Raw genomic sequence first — 19,558 nt, forward strand, 5'->3', positions numbered from 1 at the left:
CCTCCCTGTCCTTTCTATAGAGATTATATCCAGGGATAACAGTGTCCCACTGGTTCTCATTGTTTCACCATGTTTCTGTTATGCCCACTATAGCTATTTCTTAGCAACCAAGCAGTCCAGCTTACCCATCTTGGCTCGGAGGCTCCTGGCACTGGCATATAAACACCTATACGCTGAATCTCTCACCTGATTTATGCTATCTTTCTTTTGACTCTTTGACCAGCTGGCACAGCCTTCTGTCTGCTCTTTATGTGGTTCTGCTCTGTCCCCTTTTGTTTTATCTGAATCCTTTGCACCCTCACACTTTAAAACATGGCTTTTGCCAAACCAGATACTGCCCAGCTCCCGTCGGTTATTCCCCAGGCATCATTTTAAAAGCTGCTCTGCAACCTTTTTGATTTTAAGTGCCAACAGTCTGGTTCCATCTTGGTTCAAGTGCAGCCCGTCCCTTTTGTACAGGCCTTGCTTCCCCGAAAATGTGCCTAACAAATCTAAACCCCTTTTCCCAGCACCAATGTCACATCCACTCATTGAAACCCCTCAGGTCTGCCTGTCTCACTGTAGCTGCACGTGGAACAGGTAGCATTTCTGAGAATACTACCTTGGGGGTCCTGGACTTCAATACACTACCTATCAGCCTAAATTTGGCTTCCAGGTCCTCCCAACTACATTTCCCCACATCGTTGGTGCTGACGTGCACCATGACAGCTGTCTCCTTCCCACCACTGCCTAAGAGCCTACCTAGATGCTGCATGATATCTGCAACCTTCGCACCAGGCAGGCAAGTCACTGTGTGGTCAACATGCCGGTCACAAACCCATCTCTCTGTACCTCTAATGCAGTGGTTCTCAACATGTGAGTCCCCAGATGTTGCTGAACTACAATTCCCAGCATCCCTAACCAAAGGCCAATGGGGCTAGGGATGCTGGGAGTTGTAGTTCAGCAACATCTGGGGACCCACACGTTGAGAACCACTGCTCTAATGCAAGAGTGGGGAACCTTGGCCCTCCTGCTGTTGTTGAACTACAGCTCCCATCATCCCCAGCACAGTTATTGTGGCTGGGGATGGTGGGAGTTGTAGTTCAAAAACAGCTGGAGGGCCAAGGTTCCCCACCCCTGCTCTAATGATTGAATCACCCACTACAAGGAGGCCTCCACCCCTCAGAGGAGTATCCCCTTTGCAAGAGGATATGGGCTCATCATCCATGGAAGGGGTCCCTTCTAAAGGAGCATTTCCCTCTTCCTAAGACCAATGTCCTCATTGCTCGAGACCTTCATTCTCCCTGACAGCAGAGGAACTATCAGCCCTGGAGTGGGATGCCTATCACATCCCAGAAGGTCTCGTCCACATGCCTCTCTGAGGTTCTCTAGATCTGCCAGATCTAGATCTCCCTTGGTCTCAAGGGAACGAATTTGTTCTCTATAGCCAGGAGCTCCTTGCATCGAGCACACGCCTATGATTTCTGCCCATGGGGCAAATAGTCACACATGTGGTCTGTGCAATACACTAGGAAGTGCCCCCTCTCCTGCTGACTTTCTGTCTTCATACTGTTTTTGTTGGCTGTTTACAGTATTTAGAGATAGTTTATTAGAAAGATTGGTCTCAGCTGTAATAGTCAGCTATTTAACTGTCCAAACAGCCTTTCCCCAGAATATGAGGGAGGGATTTGTACTTACGTTCTCTTCTCCACCAGGTTCCTTGTGATCACAGGGGCTTGTTCCAGGTTCCCCCGCACACTTCCTGCTAAATTCCAGCGTCCTGTTTGCTATCCCTGTTCGCTTTGTTCTCGGGCCTTCACCTTTTATGTAGAGAGTAGGCTTCCAACTGATACACAGGATGTGACTCAAAGGAATGTGGGGCCTCCCCCAGCCCTAGCTGACTCCACCCCCTCCAGGCAGGGACAAACAAAACACTTGAGTTTGCTAGCCCTGGCAAATAACACACACGCAGAGAGACAGACTAGGACTTATCCCTTAAAGAGAGAAGAGCCCCTGCAAATCTCCCCTCCTCCTGTTAGTTAATTTAAAGGGGTGGGGGAGGCTAGATGCTTAGAAAAGCTTGCTCACCTCCTCAAGCTGTGTCTGCTCTTCACAGAGTAGGCTTCCAACAGGGCTTCTTCACTCTGAGCCCCACCGCCCATTGAGATCATTTGCAGAGGTCCATCTGAAGTTACCACCAGCTTGTCGCTGTTGCTGCCCCAAGACTCTAGAATGCACTCCCTGCTGAAATAACAGCCTCCCCATCTCTGACAACTTTCAAAAAGTCTCTAAAGACACATTTATTCACCCAAGCTTTAATTAATTTGTATTAATTAATGTTTTAAATTGTTCTGATGTTTTAATATTTGTTTAAATTTGTTTTATGTTACTATAAACCGCCCAAAGACTTAAATTTGGGGTGCAAATATAATAAATATAAACCAGAAATTTAGTTTTGGTGACCAGCATGGACACTCTGTCCAGGAATAACATAATTTCAGAAAGCTGCTGGCAAACCCAGGGAGATAGGGTGCCTCTTTCAAAATATTGCCGGGATGTATCATGTGCTTTGATACAACAGTGTCCTCATGGGCTGGACAGGATAGATTGCTACCAAACATGCACAATCCACCAGCTTCTCCTTCCTTCTTAAACCCCCATGCTGAGCAGTAAACTTCACTTTGTCTTTGACCAGGAAGATATGGATCACTGGTTATGGATCACTGCACTATGGATATGGATCACTGCACTCATAAGAGTGGGTTCTGTGCCTCTGCAGCACCATTCAGGCAGAATTAAATAGCTCCTCAAAGGGCTTAGTCCCTCCTCCTGCACGTGATGCATTTCCTTAGTTTGGGTGGGCTAGTGTTTTCTCCTCAGTTCCTTTCTGACTGTCATTGTGTCAGCACTTCAGACAGTGAGCTCCTTGGTTGGAACATTTTTCCAGTGGAAAGAAACATATACTTCTTTTTACTCCTCTGACTTAGACCGAACTTTACTATTCTTTGGCCAATTGTATTTTTAAAAACAAAAAAATGGACAAACAAAAGGATCTTTCAGCTGTGACTCAGACGAACAGAAGAAATCCGACTCAGAACAGACTCTTGACTTCGACATTTAAGTACCACTGTATTTCCCCTCCTTTTTTTTCTGTCCTCGTGGATAAGAAAAAAACTTTTAAACGTTTTCTCCACTGCAATGCAAAGCTCCCTTCAGCGGATAGCGATGAGCTCTGGCTCCTGTGCCTTGGGGAAGAGCATAATACATCCACCTGCAAGATATGCTTGACTTTCTCTCACCAAACGTGGAAAAACAGAGCACTCCCCATTCAGGTTGCGCTGTATGACGAGGCTCTTCATCCCAGCACACCAGTGCCCCACTCACCTGCCAACGTGCCCTTTTCTTCGACGTCGAGCACAGCATTGATATTAAAATTAAGGACAGCGGAGGGTCCTTAAGGTGTCTAAATCCTCAACTCGAAGTGCCATGACATCAGATTCTGGCACTCCATTTAAGGCGCCAAAGTTACCTTCAGATCTGACACACTGTAAGCATCACAAGTCCCAACACCGTGAGCAGGTCGCCGAAGGAGCGCCTCCTTGTAAGAAACATCAGGATAAGGGCACTAAGCTCCGGTATGAAGAGCCTGCGGCTGTCTCTTAGTCAATTGCCTCTCCCACTGGCCTCCAGTCAACACCAGGGCATTCTCCAGTTCATCCTGCGATGTCGACCTCGATGCCAACCTCTTGGCATCGTGGTCATCCTTTGGCTTCGACATCAACAGCCACTTTGGTGTTGACGTTTCGACCCTGTGACTAATCATTGTCTCCTGCCGAGACTCCATTGCAGTCTCCTTCTCCTGTGTTCCTGCCACAACGGGGGCGGAGGGAGCCTCTTCAACTTCGCCAGCTGTTTTTGACGTTAACACTGATGACGAGAATCTAGATCCTGGCTTGGGCCCTCGTGACGCTCAACGTCTTCTCAACATGCTTGAATCCAATTAAAGTACCCTGTCGGCTTCAATGTTTTATGGTTTTCTTAGCCAAGGGCTTAGTGCTGTTGCCCACTGAAGGGCAAGGTTGTCCAAATCACCCTGGACAATACCATGGTGATTGCATACCTAAACCATCAGGGAGGGACAGTGTCCTGCTCTCTTTGCAAATTTGGAATTGGGCAATAGCACAGTGAATGACTTTGACTGTGATTCACGTCAGAGGTGTGGAGAATACTCTAGCAGACCACCTCAGCAGATCGCAAATCTACCTGCAACAGCACAAATGGGAAGTCGGTCTGATGAATCTCCAAGTGCTGTTCAAAGCCTGGGGGACACCGAATATTGACCTGTTCACAACACTGGAGAACAACAAGTGCTCCCAGTACTGCTCATGGGCCAGAATCATTCACAACTCCAAAGGGAATGTCTTCCAATTCAACTGGGGTCGAAAATTTCTATACATCCCCCACCCCCTTACCTTCTTCTGAACTGGGTTCTGGCAAAAATCCTACAGGAGTCTGCAAACTGCATATTGATTACTCCATGGTGGCCTCAACAGCCATGATTTCAGCTAGCACTTAGACAACTGCCTCAACGCGAAGATCTTCTGATACAAGATGGCAGCAGGCGCTGCCAACCCAACCTGAAAACTCTGAACTTGACTGCCTGGAGGATATGCTGTTGAATGACATCCTTCTCAACAAAAGGAAAAAATATACTCATGTCAACTGCAACAGCAAATGGAAACTATTTCAAGTGTACGTGCGGACGCATGGCTTCCTGCCTCAGACTGCTGTGTCTCGCCAGGTTTTGTTATACCTCACGAACCTGAAGCAGCAGATGCTGGTCAACGTTTCCATCAAAGTCCATTTGGCCGCCATTTCTGCTCACCATCCCGGATGAGACAGAAAGACAATTTTCTCGCATCCAGAATCGAAAAGGTTCCTAAAAGGTCTGAACAACCTCTGCCTGCCTATCTGCTGGCATACTGAACAGTGGAGCCCATCTCTGATTCTGTCAGCTTTAACAGTCCCCATTTGAGCCCATGGCAACAGCCCTTCCTAAACCTGTGATGCTGAAGGTGGCTTCTCTGTTAGCCATAAAAAATAAGCCCAATGAGTGAGCGAATTAAATACTCTTTGCATTGATGTCCTCTATGCTAAATTTCATGAAGACAAGGTAGTGCTTCGCTTGGACCCTGAGTTTAGGCCTAAAGTGGTTACAGATTTCCACATCAACAGCGATATTGTCTTGTCTACCTTCTTCCGAAATCCCTGATGGCTCTAGAACAGTCACTGCATTCCTTGGATGTACGGCGTGCACTCCTATTCTACTTGAATCTGACCAAGCCCTATAGGAATACAAAACACCTTTTTGTGGGATACAAGGGCAAAGTGAAAGGTTCCAAATTTCCAGGCAGAGATTATCCCACTGGTTTTCCTGGCGTACAAGCACCAGATGGTGGGGCCCCCAAAGACCATATGGGCTCACTCTACCAAGGCTTATGCTACCTCTGCCACCCATATGACATCTGTACAGCAGCAACTTGGTCCTATGAGCATACTTTTGTTAAGCACTGCCTCTGGGACCTTGGCTCAGCCTTGCAGGCCAACTTCAGGAGGGGTGTGCTGAAAAAGGTCTTACCTAAGCATACTACACTCACCTCCAGACTGACAGCTCATTAGTTACCCACTTTTATGAGTGCAACAGATCACAATCCAGATAAACAGGTTGCTCACCTGTAACTATTGGTCTGGAAGTGATCCGTTGCATTCATAAGACCCTCCTGCCGGCCCTGTTTCAGTATTTGAAGTGACAAAATGTATGTTTATAGAACATGAAGAGCTACTTACCTTGTCAAACTGCGGACTGGTTCCATACAATAGTTGAATCCAAATGTCGGTCCTTCAGGAACTGAGGAGAAAACGCTAGCCCACCCAAACTAAGGAAATGCACCACATGCAGTGGGTGAGGCTAAGCGCTATGAGGAGCTAGTCAATTCTGCCTGAATGGTCCTGTGCTGGCACAGAACCCACTCTTATGAATGCATTGGATCACTTCCTGATCAATAGTTACAGGTGAGCAACCTGTTTTTAAAAGGCAATGTCTCACTCATTGCATTCTAGCCAAAATTTGTGGAGCCCTGTAGACACGTCAGGACCCAGTAGATGTGCTCAGGTAGTGCTTCTACTTCAGATATTCAGAAGAGGCAGAGAGGAGTTGTCAAAGAATTTGTCAATAATTATTGGAAAACTGAACACTAAACGGACATTAAGGTTGTTCACACTACCAAGGACAGCGGGGAGGGGAGGGCTGGTGGAGAAGGTAGAAGTGCAGTTGCCTCCCCCCCCACCAACAATCTCTTTTATTTGGGCCACATGACTTGCATGCCCACACAAGCTGTGTTGCCCAGAGCTGCACAAGGGGCTGGGGGAATGTAGTCCAGCCTCCAGAAATCTCTCTACTGCACGTGGAGTACAATGCATTGAGAGATTTCCTCACAAGCTGGGCACTCTAGGCTCCCAGCCCTGTGGCTGCTTGGCTGCCAACAGCCCGAGCAGACACATGACTAGGTACCTGGGGTACTAGCCCGGGGGGAAACCTCAGGCTACCTGGCAGGGCAGTGCTGGAGTTGAGGCCAGCCCCAGCACTCCACACAAGCAGCCCTACCTGGATAGGGCTGTGCAAGCCCAGGTAGAGCTGCTCATGTGAACAGTCTCACTTTCTTGTTAACCAATAATCCTTATGTTATGTCTTCCTTAGATTGATATGCTATTATGTTATTAATGGTTTGAAGTAAATCCTGATGCTATAAATGATTGAAAAGTCTTTTTATGTCTTCCTTTTCTTTCTCTCTCTCAACCTTTTTTTTAAGGTCCTCTTCCTTTAATGATTGCAGTTGCCTTGGAAACCCTTAGGTTTCACTCATGCAAAAACAGAGAATACACTCTGATCCCTAAACTTGTTTACTATGAATTAAGTTACACTGATTACAGTGAGACTTGCTTCATAGAAAGTGCGGGTGGCTACAATCCTATACACATTTGCTTAGGAATGTCCCAGTGAACTCAGTCAGATGCTCTCTTTGGCCACAGACTATGTCAAGCATTCTAAAAACAGGTACGTTGTACCTGGGTAGACAACTGACACAAATGCACAAGCTAGCGGTGTCCTCCCCCTAGCTCTGATGCATTCTCTAGCCTCACACCCCAATGTCTATGTTTACAGTTTGTCTAAGGAGCAGAATCAGGACACTTCTCATATGATTTAGAGCTATATAGAGAGCTGGATTCAGTACTACCTTCCTCAGATAAACTGTAACTAGGGATGCTATGGAGGCATGTCAAATGAGTGTGTGGCTAGTAGGGATGTGCAAGAACCATTTCAATCCAAACTGGTCTGCCATGAACTGGGTCAGTTAGAGCAGTTTAATTGCGAACTGGACCACCCTTCAGGAAAGGGGGCCAGTCCAAAACCAAACCAAACCAAATCCAGTTCAGGAAGACCCGGTTCAGTGGTTCAAGGGTCAGTGAGGCTGACAAGATGTGCAGAGGCCAGGTGAGTGCCGAATTGCACCACCACCGCATGGGGGCATGCTGCTGCACCTGGAAGCTGCCTGGAGTACCAGTTCCACTGGTGTAAGGACCTGCTAATTTACTTTTAAAGGTGCCTCTTGCCGGCCCCCTGGTGCTACCCTAATTGGAACTCAAACCGCCAAACTGGATTGAGGTGGTTTGTTGAACAGACTGGCCCAGCCGGTCGGTTGTTGCAGATCCGAAATTCAGTTTGAATTCGGACCGAACTACAAAATGCAGTCCGTTTACATCCCTAATGGCTAGCCTGCATATAGCGTGCCTCGGTTTAAAACTCCTGAAGAGGGCTGTTCTGATAGTAAGTTCTTCTTACTTCATATGCAAATATCCATAGGTTCTACACGTTCTAGGTTCTGATATATTGAATTGTTGCCATTGGAAACACTTAATATATCTTTTATTTCAGTAATAATATTTCAGCAGTGAAGCATTATCCCTTTGAACAACAACAAAAAAATCCTTTTTGTTTGAGGCCTGTATTTGTTTCTTCTCTTTTAGACTGTTAAAGGAGGCATATCAGAGACAAGAATTGAAAAGCGAATAGTCATCACAGGAGATGCAGACATTGACCATGATCAGGTATGAAATACAAGCTACTGTGACTATTCCCAAATTGTCTGCTGTGTTTTTTAACTGTAAAACCTAAATACAGTGTTAGTACAGGCATGCCTTTGAAATAATTTGGCTTAATATTGAGATAGAAGATAATGATATTCCTATTTTGAATCACTTTTCCTCATTTGCAAACTGTGTAATTTATCATGGATCTCTCTTCACCTTGCTACTGATCATGCATGTTCCACCTCCTTCTTGTTTTTGCCCTTCTGTGGTTTCCTTGGGCTAGGCGCTGGCTCAGGCAATTAAAGAGGCCAAAGAGCAGCACCCTGACATGTCAGTGACCAAAGTAGTGGTACATAAAGAGACAGAAATCACACCAGAAGATGGGGAGGATTGACCACAGGTAAGAGGATGAGATTTTTCCAAGACACTCACTGGGCTGGCATGTGACAGAACTTCATTTCTTCTTTCATAGTTCATCTCTAACCCTCTCTATTTATTCTCTCTGGCATTCTCTACATCTTGGGGGGGGGATGATTCTGCAGTTTACCTTCTGTTTACGGGGCAAAGAGATTCTTTCCCACTTTTGTGATAATGCCAGTTAGAGAAATAGAATAAACCCATTTGCTTGTGTCTGCTCGCTAGTTGCTATGCATTTTCCATGACCCAGTATTTTCCTCTGTAATTTCCAAACCTGAAAACTGCTTACGCATATGGCTTGTGGGAGAAATGAAGCATTTTCTTTCACTGTAAATATTAATCCATCTGAAAATGCTTGCAAAATGAATGACTATAGTCCATCATGTGAGCAGAAATATCCAAATTTTAGGGTTTTAGTACAAAGTGGTTCAGGTATGGTTGAAACTTTTTAAATTGTAGTGTCAGTGCATATGTCTGTGTCTCCTGTTTTTACATGGCTGTGTTTGTTTCTAACAACTGCATTGGTTTTTTTAAGGAGATGATAATATAGCTTTCCTTGTCTGCTGCAATTCAGTAAAGGCATGCTGGTAAATTCTGGCTAAATAGACATCATGATAATATTGCAGTTAATGTATGCATGTGCTAGAGTATGTTGTGCATACTAACATGCTATGCAAGAACTTTTAATACTAGTGTCATCTCTAGGTGGCTTTGAATGTTGTGTGCAACAAAATGGCTTTTCGGTTGGTTTGAACTGACAGTCTTAATTCCAAGCATTACATATTCCTAAACATTGATATATATATATCTCCACTGTTTTCATATGGAAGATTGGGGATCAGCAATGAATAATTAGAGCCTTCCTGATAGGTTTCAGATCAGCAGTAAGTGTGAGATTGATAGCAAGCAAGGGACAAAAAGAGAGATGCCTCCTGGAGAGGAAGTCAGTCCTGAACAAAGAGAGCATTGCATTGGTGGACCCCTTTAGCTAAACATTTGGAAACTGCAGATATACTTTCTACACTGCACACACAGAAACTCATGTTGCAGTTATTTTCATGTTTTGGATAATGACATAAACAGAAATTACTGCCTCTGGCCATTGATTTGTCTGGCCCAGCAGTAGCCCTCCCAGGGTCTCTGGCTTTGATTCTTTAGGTCCTTCAACAAACGCTAAGAGTTTAAACCTTGGACTTTACTGCACTGTATACAGAGGTGCAACTAGGTAATTTTGGACCCTGGACCTAATGAGCATATTGCCACAACCGCAAAATAAGCATCCTCTCCCACAAACCCACAGGTTTGGGCTAGAGTACATCCCCCCACCCCATCCCATCCCACAAAAAGACTGCGTAAACCCCAATTGATTCACAAAGCTTCTCCATTCACTAACTGACTGGGATGCAACACATGTCCCTTGCTCCACAGTTCAAACACAAAACCAACTTGGACATGGGGGGACGGGAATTAAAACCACAAGACATGCCCCTCGCTTCACAGTTCTCATGCAGACCTTTTGGATCACAAACCCAACTTGCACATAGTGCATTGCTTTTTTAAAAAAGTGTTTATTCAGATGTAACAGTTCCACTTTCACTAGATGTATCTCTCTGGATAGAGAGAACTCTTTTTGGCACCTTTACTGCAGTAGAGAAAAATTCATTAAATATCACAGGATTGACCAATTGCCTTGAAGTAAAAATACACAGTCTTGCCATCTTGGACTGCACGTGTGCCCAATCTCAGAACTCTTAAGTCCAGCCATTCTGGAAATGTAAAAGGTTGGGCAAAAGAGGGGCATGTTGAACTCTTTTATGAAGGCAACGAGCAGATTCCTAAACATAGGGGCTTCAGATCCAGAAACTTTTGTAATTTTCTGCCATGAAACAAGCCTCTACAGATTTTTTGTGTGTTTCATTTTAATTTAAAAAATCATTAAATCAGTGGATTGCCCAATCCACTTAAAATTAATACAAAGTCCTGATAACCTTTCTTACATCTGTGCCAAATTTCAGAACTCTAGACCGTCATTCCAGAAGTATAAAAGGAACCCTCTTTTCCCTTAGGGAAAATCACGGGGCCCTCTAGGAGAGTAGGCACATGGACCTGGGCCCCCAGGTCTGTGCTTAATGGCACCCCTGTCTGTATACAAAGCATGTGCTTTACTATTCCCATATGTTTAAATGTCTTAATAAACCATGGAAGTACAGCTTAACTATCAGAAGGACTTTGGCTTGGATACTGCCATTATTTATATACAAGTTAGATTCTTATCCTCAAAAGGCTCGGAACTGCTACCAGTTAGTTATTGGATTGCCACCAATATAACTTAAATGGACTTTGAATAAGTCCTGGTTATTTATATAAAGTGTTGAGTGTATTGGGGAAAGATAGTTGTACTACTTGTGCTCCTAAAATAGTCATTTTATCTATTCTGATTTAAAATGTTGTTCCATAGAATTTAACTACACTCTCTCTACTGCAGGAATAATGTAGCTCTCATATGAATTCTATCATGTACGCCATTGGGAATACTAGAGCCTACATGGAATCTTGGTTCTGACCCAGCAGGCTTGCATCTCTCCGGAGAAATTTTCAATGTGGAAGACTCAGCCTTGATTGCTATTAAGGACACTGGTAGAAATATTGTCCCATTTACAGCAATCTGAATCAGCATTAGTAACCCAATATTTGCATGAAGCAATGAACAAATTACAGAAAAGCAGCATTTTAATTTTCCTAAACTAAGTTTCCATCTATACCTGCACGTTCATCAACAATATAAAACAGTGATCTCATGCTACACATAAAACAGTTTATGCCTTCACAATTATTGGAAGTCTAAAAAAACACAACAGTTTCTTAGGTGGCAAAACCTTTGTTTAGGGTAAATGAAGATTACCCTAAAATGCTAGAAGCTGTATAGATACTGTGTATAATGTTTTATCACGTTAGATGTGCCAATAACACACTTTATCCAGTAAACAACTTGAATCATATATTTGTTTCATCTGGTTTTATTATTCTTGTCCAATAAACAATGATGAATCTCTAACCTTATTTAAATGCTTTAAAATGTGCTTTGTTTACCTGATTTGAGACCTTTAAGAGATAGTAATGATGATTTTAGCATTGTTCAGACATAGAAATCCTCTGGTCACCCCTCACAAGTCTTCATCCTATGCATTACATTATGATTATTTTAAAGAAAGTGCGTGTGTTTTCTTAGTTACAGAAATATTATGCTGAAATCTTGCCCTTTTTTATTGATTTATCTTCTGTTCTCAGAATAAAAGGTTTCTTTTAAGAGTCTGGTCAGCATTTCCTATTTAGGTCAGAGTTAAGCCTTAAACTGTACAGAACACCTACTGAACATTCATTGGTATTGGTTATCACATCCATTTAAAGGATACTGTCTTCATTATACTGTCAGTCTCATTACAACACATGGTGAATGTATGTTTCTGCATAGTGAAATAAAAGTGGTAAATGCACCCAAATTTGTATTGGTCTATGTCTAAAAAACATGTTTTCTGTATTTAGATCCCCAGTACCATTTGTATAATATCAAAGGCATTTTTAATAGCATAACAGAGACATTCTTCCAAGGGGGCCCCACTATGGTGTTTAGACAGGTAGAAATAAAAGAGCAAGGGGCTGAAGAAATACTGTGTAAACAAATACATTCTATACAATTGTGTACATATGATAGGTGCTCTCTGATTTCATCTGTATTATATAGTTGTGTAATATGTTTCACGTAAGTTAAATGAAGAGTATCATCACCTATTTTTAAGAATTAGCTTGGTGAAAAATTACTTTTGTATTTTCCATTCTAAACCATGAAATAATTACCTGTTTCAACAAATATTTGGACATAATCCAGACAAAGTTAGGAACCTTTAAGTTCCATTTCAACATGAGAATTAAGCATGTGCTAAGATGGTACTGGGAATTTAAAAGTGCTTAATTTGGCTGGATTATGAATTTTGATGTTGTTTTAGCTGCTTATTCAGTTTGCTTATGGTATTATTTCTCTGAAGAGAAAATGTAATGAAGTACATTTTGTAGGCTGCCAAAAATACATAGGGGACCATTTATAATGCTATTTTTGCAGGTAAACGCCAAATGCACACACAGCAGTTCCAACTGAACTGATTGATAGGAGCTTCTGCTTCTAAAAAAAACAAAAACCCAACCCTGACTCTCTAGGGTAGATTAAGAGGAATAAATATTTTTTAAGGAGTATATAACAACAACAAAAATTATATTAAATATATATAAAGAAACTATATTAAAAATATGAGCTCTGATCCAGTAGTTATTTGCATATCTGGAACCTCAGGCCTAGTTCAGATGCTTAGTGCTCCCCATGTGATCACCAACTGACTTATGAAGAGGGATGTGCGAAACGTTTCGGATACAAAGCATTTTGTAGACAAAACAGAACACCCATTTTCCAGATCCAAAAGTTTTGTATACAAAACAAAACGTCCCTGTTTCAGCTACAAAATGCTTTATTGTTTCAGACCTCCATTTTGTGTTGATTTCTGAGTCAGTCTCCATTTTGTGTTTGTCATCTCTTTGAATTTTCCAGCCTTCCAGTCAGTGACCTAAAGCATGGGCTGACCTGCTGACAATTCCCTCCTTGTTCCGCATTGGCTCTTTTGCCTCTTGCAACTCTTTACTGACCCCACATTGGCCAGGGAAAGGGTCGGAGAAGGGGCAAGGGTATGGGGGAGTTCAAGGAGGGATTTTCAATTCATTCAGCAAGTTAGTAGTTGCCATTCTGCCTCATTGAAGAGAAAGAACTAGTTTGCAGCATTGCATGCCTCAAGTTGCCATGATGCCATGCCATTGTCTATGCCTGCCTTGTTGCCAGCCTGAGCCCAGCCTGCTATGGCTACTGCATGCCAGCCTCGGAATGGATTCAGGGGCAGAAGAGTAGTTTGGGTGGTAGTGCCCCGATGGGTGCCTGCCAGGCTGCCACAACCCAGATTCCAAAGAGATTGGGCAAAGGGCTGATTATTTGTGATTTGTTGAAGTTTATGCTTCTTTAAGATTTTTCCCCATAGGGAATAATGGAGGTTTCAGCAGCCCCATAACTCAACCTCAGGGGGGCACTGGGGGTGGCCCAGAGCGAATGGTGGTGTAGTGCACATAGGGTGCCAACCACCCCAATGGGTTGCTAACCCATGAGGTGCTGGGTTCTGTTGTTTCTGAGGTGTTCTACGTGTAGATTCTCTGGTAGCATATGAGATTTTCAATGACAAACCATGAATCCACTCTCATATACTACCAGCGAATCTACACTTAGCAACCCATGTGGGTGGTTGGCACCCTATGTGCTCTACACCAACACTCGCTCTGGGCCTCCACGGTGCCCCCCAAGTGCAGTTATGGGGCTGCTGAAACCTCCATCATTCTCTGTGGGGAAGAACCTTAAAGATGCATAAACTCCATTAAATCTTTAAAAATCAGCCCTCTACCCATTTCCTTTGAAATAATTCTGTCAGCTTCCTTGCCCCCACTGGCCCCTACCACCCACCCTACTCTGCTCTGGGCCACCCCTTTCCCCCCGATGTGAAGCTATACTTTTGCTGAAACCTCCATTATTCCCTATGGGGAAAATAATTAAACTTCAAAAATTCACCAAAAATCAGCCCTTTGCCCAATTCCTCTGAAATTTGGGTGGTAGCTTCCACCCATTGGGCACTACCACCTCCACCCACTAGTTTTACTCCAGGGCCATTTTTTAAAATCCAAAATGTTTCGGATTCGTATTTTGCCATTTTGAACAAAGAACAAAATTGGGGTGTTTCAGATTGGCTGGCTTCAAAGAAAGAACAAAATGGGGGTGTTTCGGATTCGGGCCAAAAACAAAACAGAAAACAAAACAAAACGCACAACCCTACTTGTGAACCCATTTGGATTGCATGGAAGCCGACATTGTGAACTGACATATCTAGGTAGGGGCCATCACTGTTGTCATTTGTTTGATCACAGTGGCTCAAGAGAGGGCCAGGATGACCATGAAAAGCACAGACGTGCTAGTTCATAAACCTGGCATCTCCACACAATCCCAGCTGGGCCAGGAGTCTGCCAATGGCTTGGCACTCTCTCACAGGTGAGGTGGGGGATGCTGACAAACTGAATTAGGCCTAAAGTGCTGCGGAAAGGTCCACACATGCACTCCCCTTATTCATTGGAGCGCCCGCATAGCTTTGGATCAGGCTGAATGTGTTTGTCTTACTTGTGTCCGGGATATTCTTCTTTTCTTAAGTGACTTGCATATCTGTAAAGATGAAATACATTCAGCTGGCTCTGAAAAATATTACCAAATCATGCCCAGAACGTTGTATGCCACCTTTTGATGAGCTAGCGATCTGTGTAGGTTTCGCTGTTTGTTCTAACTATCTTTACGCTTATTTACCTTCTACTCTCCTACATAATAATTGCAGACATCACTATACAATGTCCTGACTCACATGAACACTCTTGCAGTTTGTAATGTAGACAGCAAACTACTCAAATCATTCTTAATTCATTTCTTGTTGAAGACTTCCTGTTTGCACAGCTTTTTCCTTACAGTACAACCACCATCTTCTGTTGCTTAATAAACAAGCAAAGATTGATCACTGTTTGTCAAGTTTTAAATTATCTGCTTCTTACCTTCATTAAATTGTACTGTTTTGGAATAGGGCATCCAAATGTTATCACTTTCTTCCATCCCTATGAAGGCCAAAATCAGCTTTTATGTTTTTACCCATGGCAGCTACTGATGGGATGGATGTGCCATGTTTCTCAGAAGATTACACTGCAGTTTCTTGTTAAGGCATCAAGTATTTACAAACATATTTTGAAACCCTATTATTATTCCTTCCAAATAATACTTGCTTAATCAGCATAAAAAAAAGTCTTTCCAATGACAAATTCAGCTGATTTACTCTGTCAAAATCTTAAGTTTCCATGAACAGATACTTTATTCATGTGTAAGATAACAAGATAATTCTATAGTTTTATCACATGGCTAACTGTCAAAATTGCTATTAAAATGGGAGCATTATTCTGGTTGAAAGGGTGGATTCTCAAAACCATTTCAAGTAGTAATAAGTATAACACAAATCAATTTATTTCAGACAATTAGCAGATCATGGTTTGTTTATTCAATAAAGTTCTATCTGTAACAACCACTTCACAAGTCAAGCAATAGCATTATAATTGTTGTTATGAAGCATGGCATCAGAATCCACTCTTTAAGATTAATGGGATAGATAGAAACTTCTGTCCAAAGTTACTGCTGTGTTGCCTACATTTCAGCATGGCATATCAAAGAAAGAATGCTATCAAAAGCTACTCATTCTTAACAAAGTTTATTTATTTAGAATGGGTGCTCACTGCTAGAGTAAGAATTAAGTGCACAATGATGGCTCAATGCTGGTGAACTTTCTTTGTTTGAGGGTACGTCCTGACAAATAAGTGTTGCATTGCTTTTTATAGATTGTTTTTGCGGTTGTCCGCCTAATTCTGTGCCAGATGAAATAAAAAGCTCATGCCTGTTTATAACAGCTGCCTTTTGTCTCAATCTCATTTTATTGGTCCTTATCCAATTCTTGTGCTAACTGTAACTGTTAACTGTAACAAGACTAGTCTTCTTTGAAGGCATCATTTTTACATGGAGACAAATCTTCTAATTACCACAGAGATCAAAATTTCAGACAATCACACACTGTGGGCTGGCACTTCTGCATCATTAAGTTAAAAGGTCATTACATAGCTTAGTTGGAAAGTGGTAACATTAGTGATTGTGTCAGTAAATAAGTACAGCAAATATAACAATGCTTCAGTGGGTGGGGTCTACAGGGCTTCTGTACAACACCATAACACAATAACAGTTAAGACATTCAAAACAGTTTTAAAACCCTAAAAAACCAGGTTACAATGTTAAAACCATTTACAATAATTTTAAAACCCTGGAAGGCCAGGCCAAACAGATTTGGCCTGGCCCATTTACCCCCCACACCCAACTGCAGCATTCTGAGGCCATGGCAAAAATTAACCCTAAACCCACTAACCCTTTTGCAGAGCACACACGCACAGGTATTTTTATTTATTGATTTTTTTATTTGATTTGATTTGATTTTTATACCACCCTTCCAAAGTGGCTCAGGGCGGTTTACAATTAAAACAAAACTATTAAAGCCAATAACCGTTAAAACAGAAATATAAACAATATAAAACATCAATTAACAATTAAAACATCATTAAAAACAATCAGAACAATTAAAAAACTCTGAAAACCAGGCTTTAAGGGCTCTCCTGAAGGTCAATAAAGAATTCAGATTGCGGATTTCTGCTGGGAGTGCATTGCAAAGCCCAGGAGCAGCTACAGAGAAGGTCCGCCTCTGAGTCGCCACCAGACACACCGGTGGTAGCTGGAAACGGACCTCCTCAGATGACCTTAACGTGCAGTGAGGATCATGCAGAAGAAGGTACTCTCTAAGGCAGGCATCCCCAAACTGCGGCCCTCCAGATGTTGCTGAACTACAACTCCCAGCATCCCTAGACACAATTTTTTGTGGCTGGGTATGCTGGGAGTTGTAGTTCAGCAACATCTGGAGAGCCGCAGTTTGGGGATGCCTGCTCTAAGGTAACCTGGACCTAAGCCATTCAGGGCTTTAATGGTAATAACCAGCACTTTGTATTTTGCCCGGAAACATATCAGCAGCCAGTGCAACTGTTTCAAAATTGGCATAATATGGTATCTCCGGGTAGTCCCGGAGACCAATCTGGCTTCCACATTTTAAAATAAATGAAGTTTCCGAACTATGTACAAAGGCAGCCCCACACAGAGTGCATTGTAATAGTGAAGCCAGGAGGTTACCAGCTGGTGCACCACTGTTTTGAGGTCATCCTCTTCAAGGAACAGACACAGCTATCAAATCGGCCGAAGCTGATAGAAAGCACTCCTGGCCACAGCCTCCACCTGAGATACCAGGGTGAGGCCTGGGTCCAGGACTCCCAAGCTGTGTACCTGCTCCTTCTGAGGGGAGTGTAACCCCATCAGCACAGGGAGATCTAACTCATCACTCAGATTTTGAACCCCTACAATGAGCACCTTCATCTTGCTTGGATTCAGTTTCAATTTGTTATCCCTCATCCAGCCCCTTACTGCTTGTAGGCAGGCATTTAGGAAATGAACACCATTTCTTGATGATACAGATGAAAAAGAGAAGGAAATTTGGGTGTCGTCAGCATACTGATAACACCCAGCACCAAACCTCCTGCTGACCTCACCCAGCAGTTTCATGTAGATATTTAAAAGCATTGGTGACAGAATGGGGTCTTTAGGGATTCCATTTAACAGCTCCCATTTTGAGGAGCAATTGTCACCAAGCTCCACCATCTGGAAACTACCTGAGAGATAGGAGAGGAACCAATGCAAAGCACTGTCCCCTATCCCCAACTCCCCCAGGCAATCCAGAAGAATACCATGGTAGATGGTATCCAACGCCACCAAGAGATACAAAAGAACCAGCGGAGTCACACTCCCTCTGTCGATTCCCTGGTAGAGGTCATCCATCAGGCCGACCAATGCTGTCTCAACCCCATAGCTAGCTCTAAAGCCAGTTAGAAATGGTTCTAGATAATCAGCTTCCTACAAAACCGCCTGGAGCTGATTGGCCACCACCCTCTCAATCACCTTGTCCAGCCAAGGCAAACTGGCCTATAACTATCCATCACTAAGGAACCTAGGGAAGGCTTCTTAAGAAGAGGTCTAACCATTGCCTCCTTCAAACATGGAGGCACCCTACCGTCCCTCAGCGTTACATTTATGATAGTAACTAGGCCACCTCCAACAATCTCCCTGCCAAGTCGGGCAACAATCCAGAGAACAAGTGGTAGGCCGCATCACCCCAAGCAGCTTGTCCACATCCCCAGGCGTCACAGATTGAAACTGATCTAACCTAATACTGCAAGAGGGATCACTGGACACCACCTTCATAGACCCTGCAGAAATAGTGGAGTCCAAGTCAGCCCGAATACAGGAGATTTTGTCCACAAAGAACCCATTAAAAGCGTCACAGCAGAACACTTCCGGGGACTGATTTAAAGAAGGAGCAGAAATTAAAATCCTCAAAACCCAGGATAGCTCTGCTGAACGTGAACCTGCAGATGCAATGCATGCTGGCCAAAATCCCTTTTTTGCCTCACACACAACTACCACATAAGCCTTCAAATGGGTCCTATACTGCATCCTATCAAATTCAAGCAGAGTTCTCCGCTTGTGTCCCAGTCGCCTACCCAGCCACTTCAACCCTCGCAGCTCCTCAGTCTACCAAGGGGCCATTTTTGAAGCAGGTTGGCGACTGGGACACCGCTGGTAACTTCCAGACTTGACTACTGTAATGTGCTCTACATGGGACTGCCTTTGTATGTAGTCTGGAAACTACAACTGATACAGAATGCGGTGGCCAGATTGGTCTGATTGATTGACCACATAACACTGGTTTTGAAAGAACTGTAGTGGCTGCCGATATGTTTCCAGGTGAAATACAAAGTGCTGGTTCTTACCTATATAGCCCTTAACGGCTTAGGTCCAGGCTATTTAAGAGCGCCTCCTTTGTCATAAACCCCGCCACCTGTTGCAATCTTCTGGAGAGGTCTGGTTATGGATGCCACCAGCTTGTTCGGTAGTGACCCATGACCAGGTTTTCTCTGTGGCTGCCCTAGGGCTTTGGAATATGCTCCCTACTGAAATAAGGGCAGCTCCTCCTCTGTTTTTAGGAAAAACCTCAAGACTCCTGTTTTCTCAAGTTTCCTCCATATGACAGTTTTGCTGGGCCAAGATGGGGTCTAAATTCCAAGGAGGATGGGTTACTTCAGCAAGAATTTCAGCTGAATTTTCCATTCTACCAAGGTTATTTTGAATTTTATCCCTGATTCTTGAAGTGTTTAGCTATCACTCCCAGTTTGGAAACATGGGTGCATTTGATGAGGGTTTCCTTCATCT

General features: G+C 43.3%; 1 protein-coding gene across 17 annotated transcripts in view; it reads left to right on the plus strand.

Annotated features, from left to right (window-relative positions):
- EPB41L3 (erythrocyte membrane protein band 4.1 like 3) overlaps positions 1–16,117 on the plus strand; it is a 219,037-nt gene extending 202,920 nt beyond the window's left edge. For 16 of the 17 annotated variants that reach the window (XM_053248620.1, XM_053248617.1, XM_053248627.1 and 13 more), the window contains 3 exons: positions 8,065–8,145; positions 8,411–8,527; positions 11,030–16,117. In XM_053248620.1, coding sequence (XP_053104595.1) covers positions 8,065–8,145; positions 8,411–8,521 — 192 coding nt within the window. In that variant the 3' untranslated portion in view covers positions 8,522–8,527; positions 11,030–16,117. The remainder of the gene's footprint in view (positions 1–8,064; positions 8,146–8,410; positions 8,528–11,029) is intronic. The other variant, XM_053248625.1, reaches the window with a different exon arrangement.
- The last annotated feature ends 3,441 nt before the right edge of the window (positions 16,118–19,558 follow it).

This window comes from Hemicordylus capensis, chromosome 4, assembly GCF_027244095.1.
Source record: "Hemicordylus capensis ecotype Gifberg chromosome 4, rHemCap1.1.pri, whole genome shotgun sequence".
Taxonomy (NCBI): Eukaryota; Metazoa; Chordata; class Lepidosauria; order Squamata; family Cordylidae; genus Hemicordylus; species Hemicordylus capensis.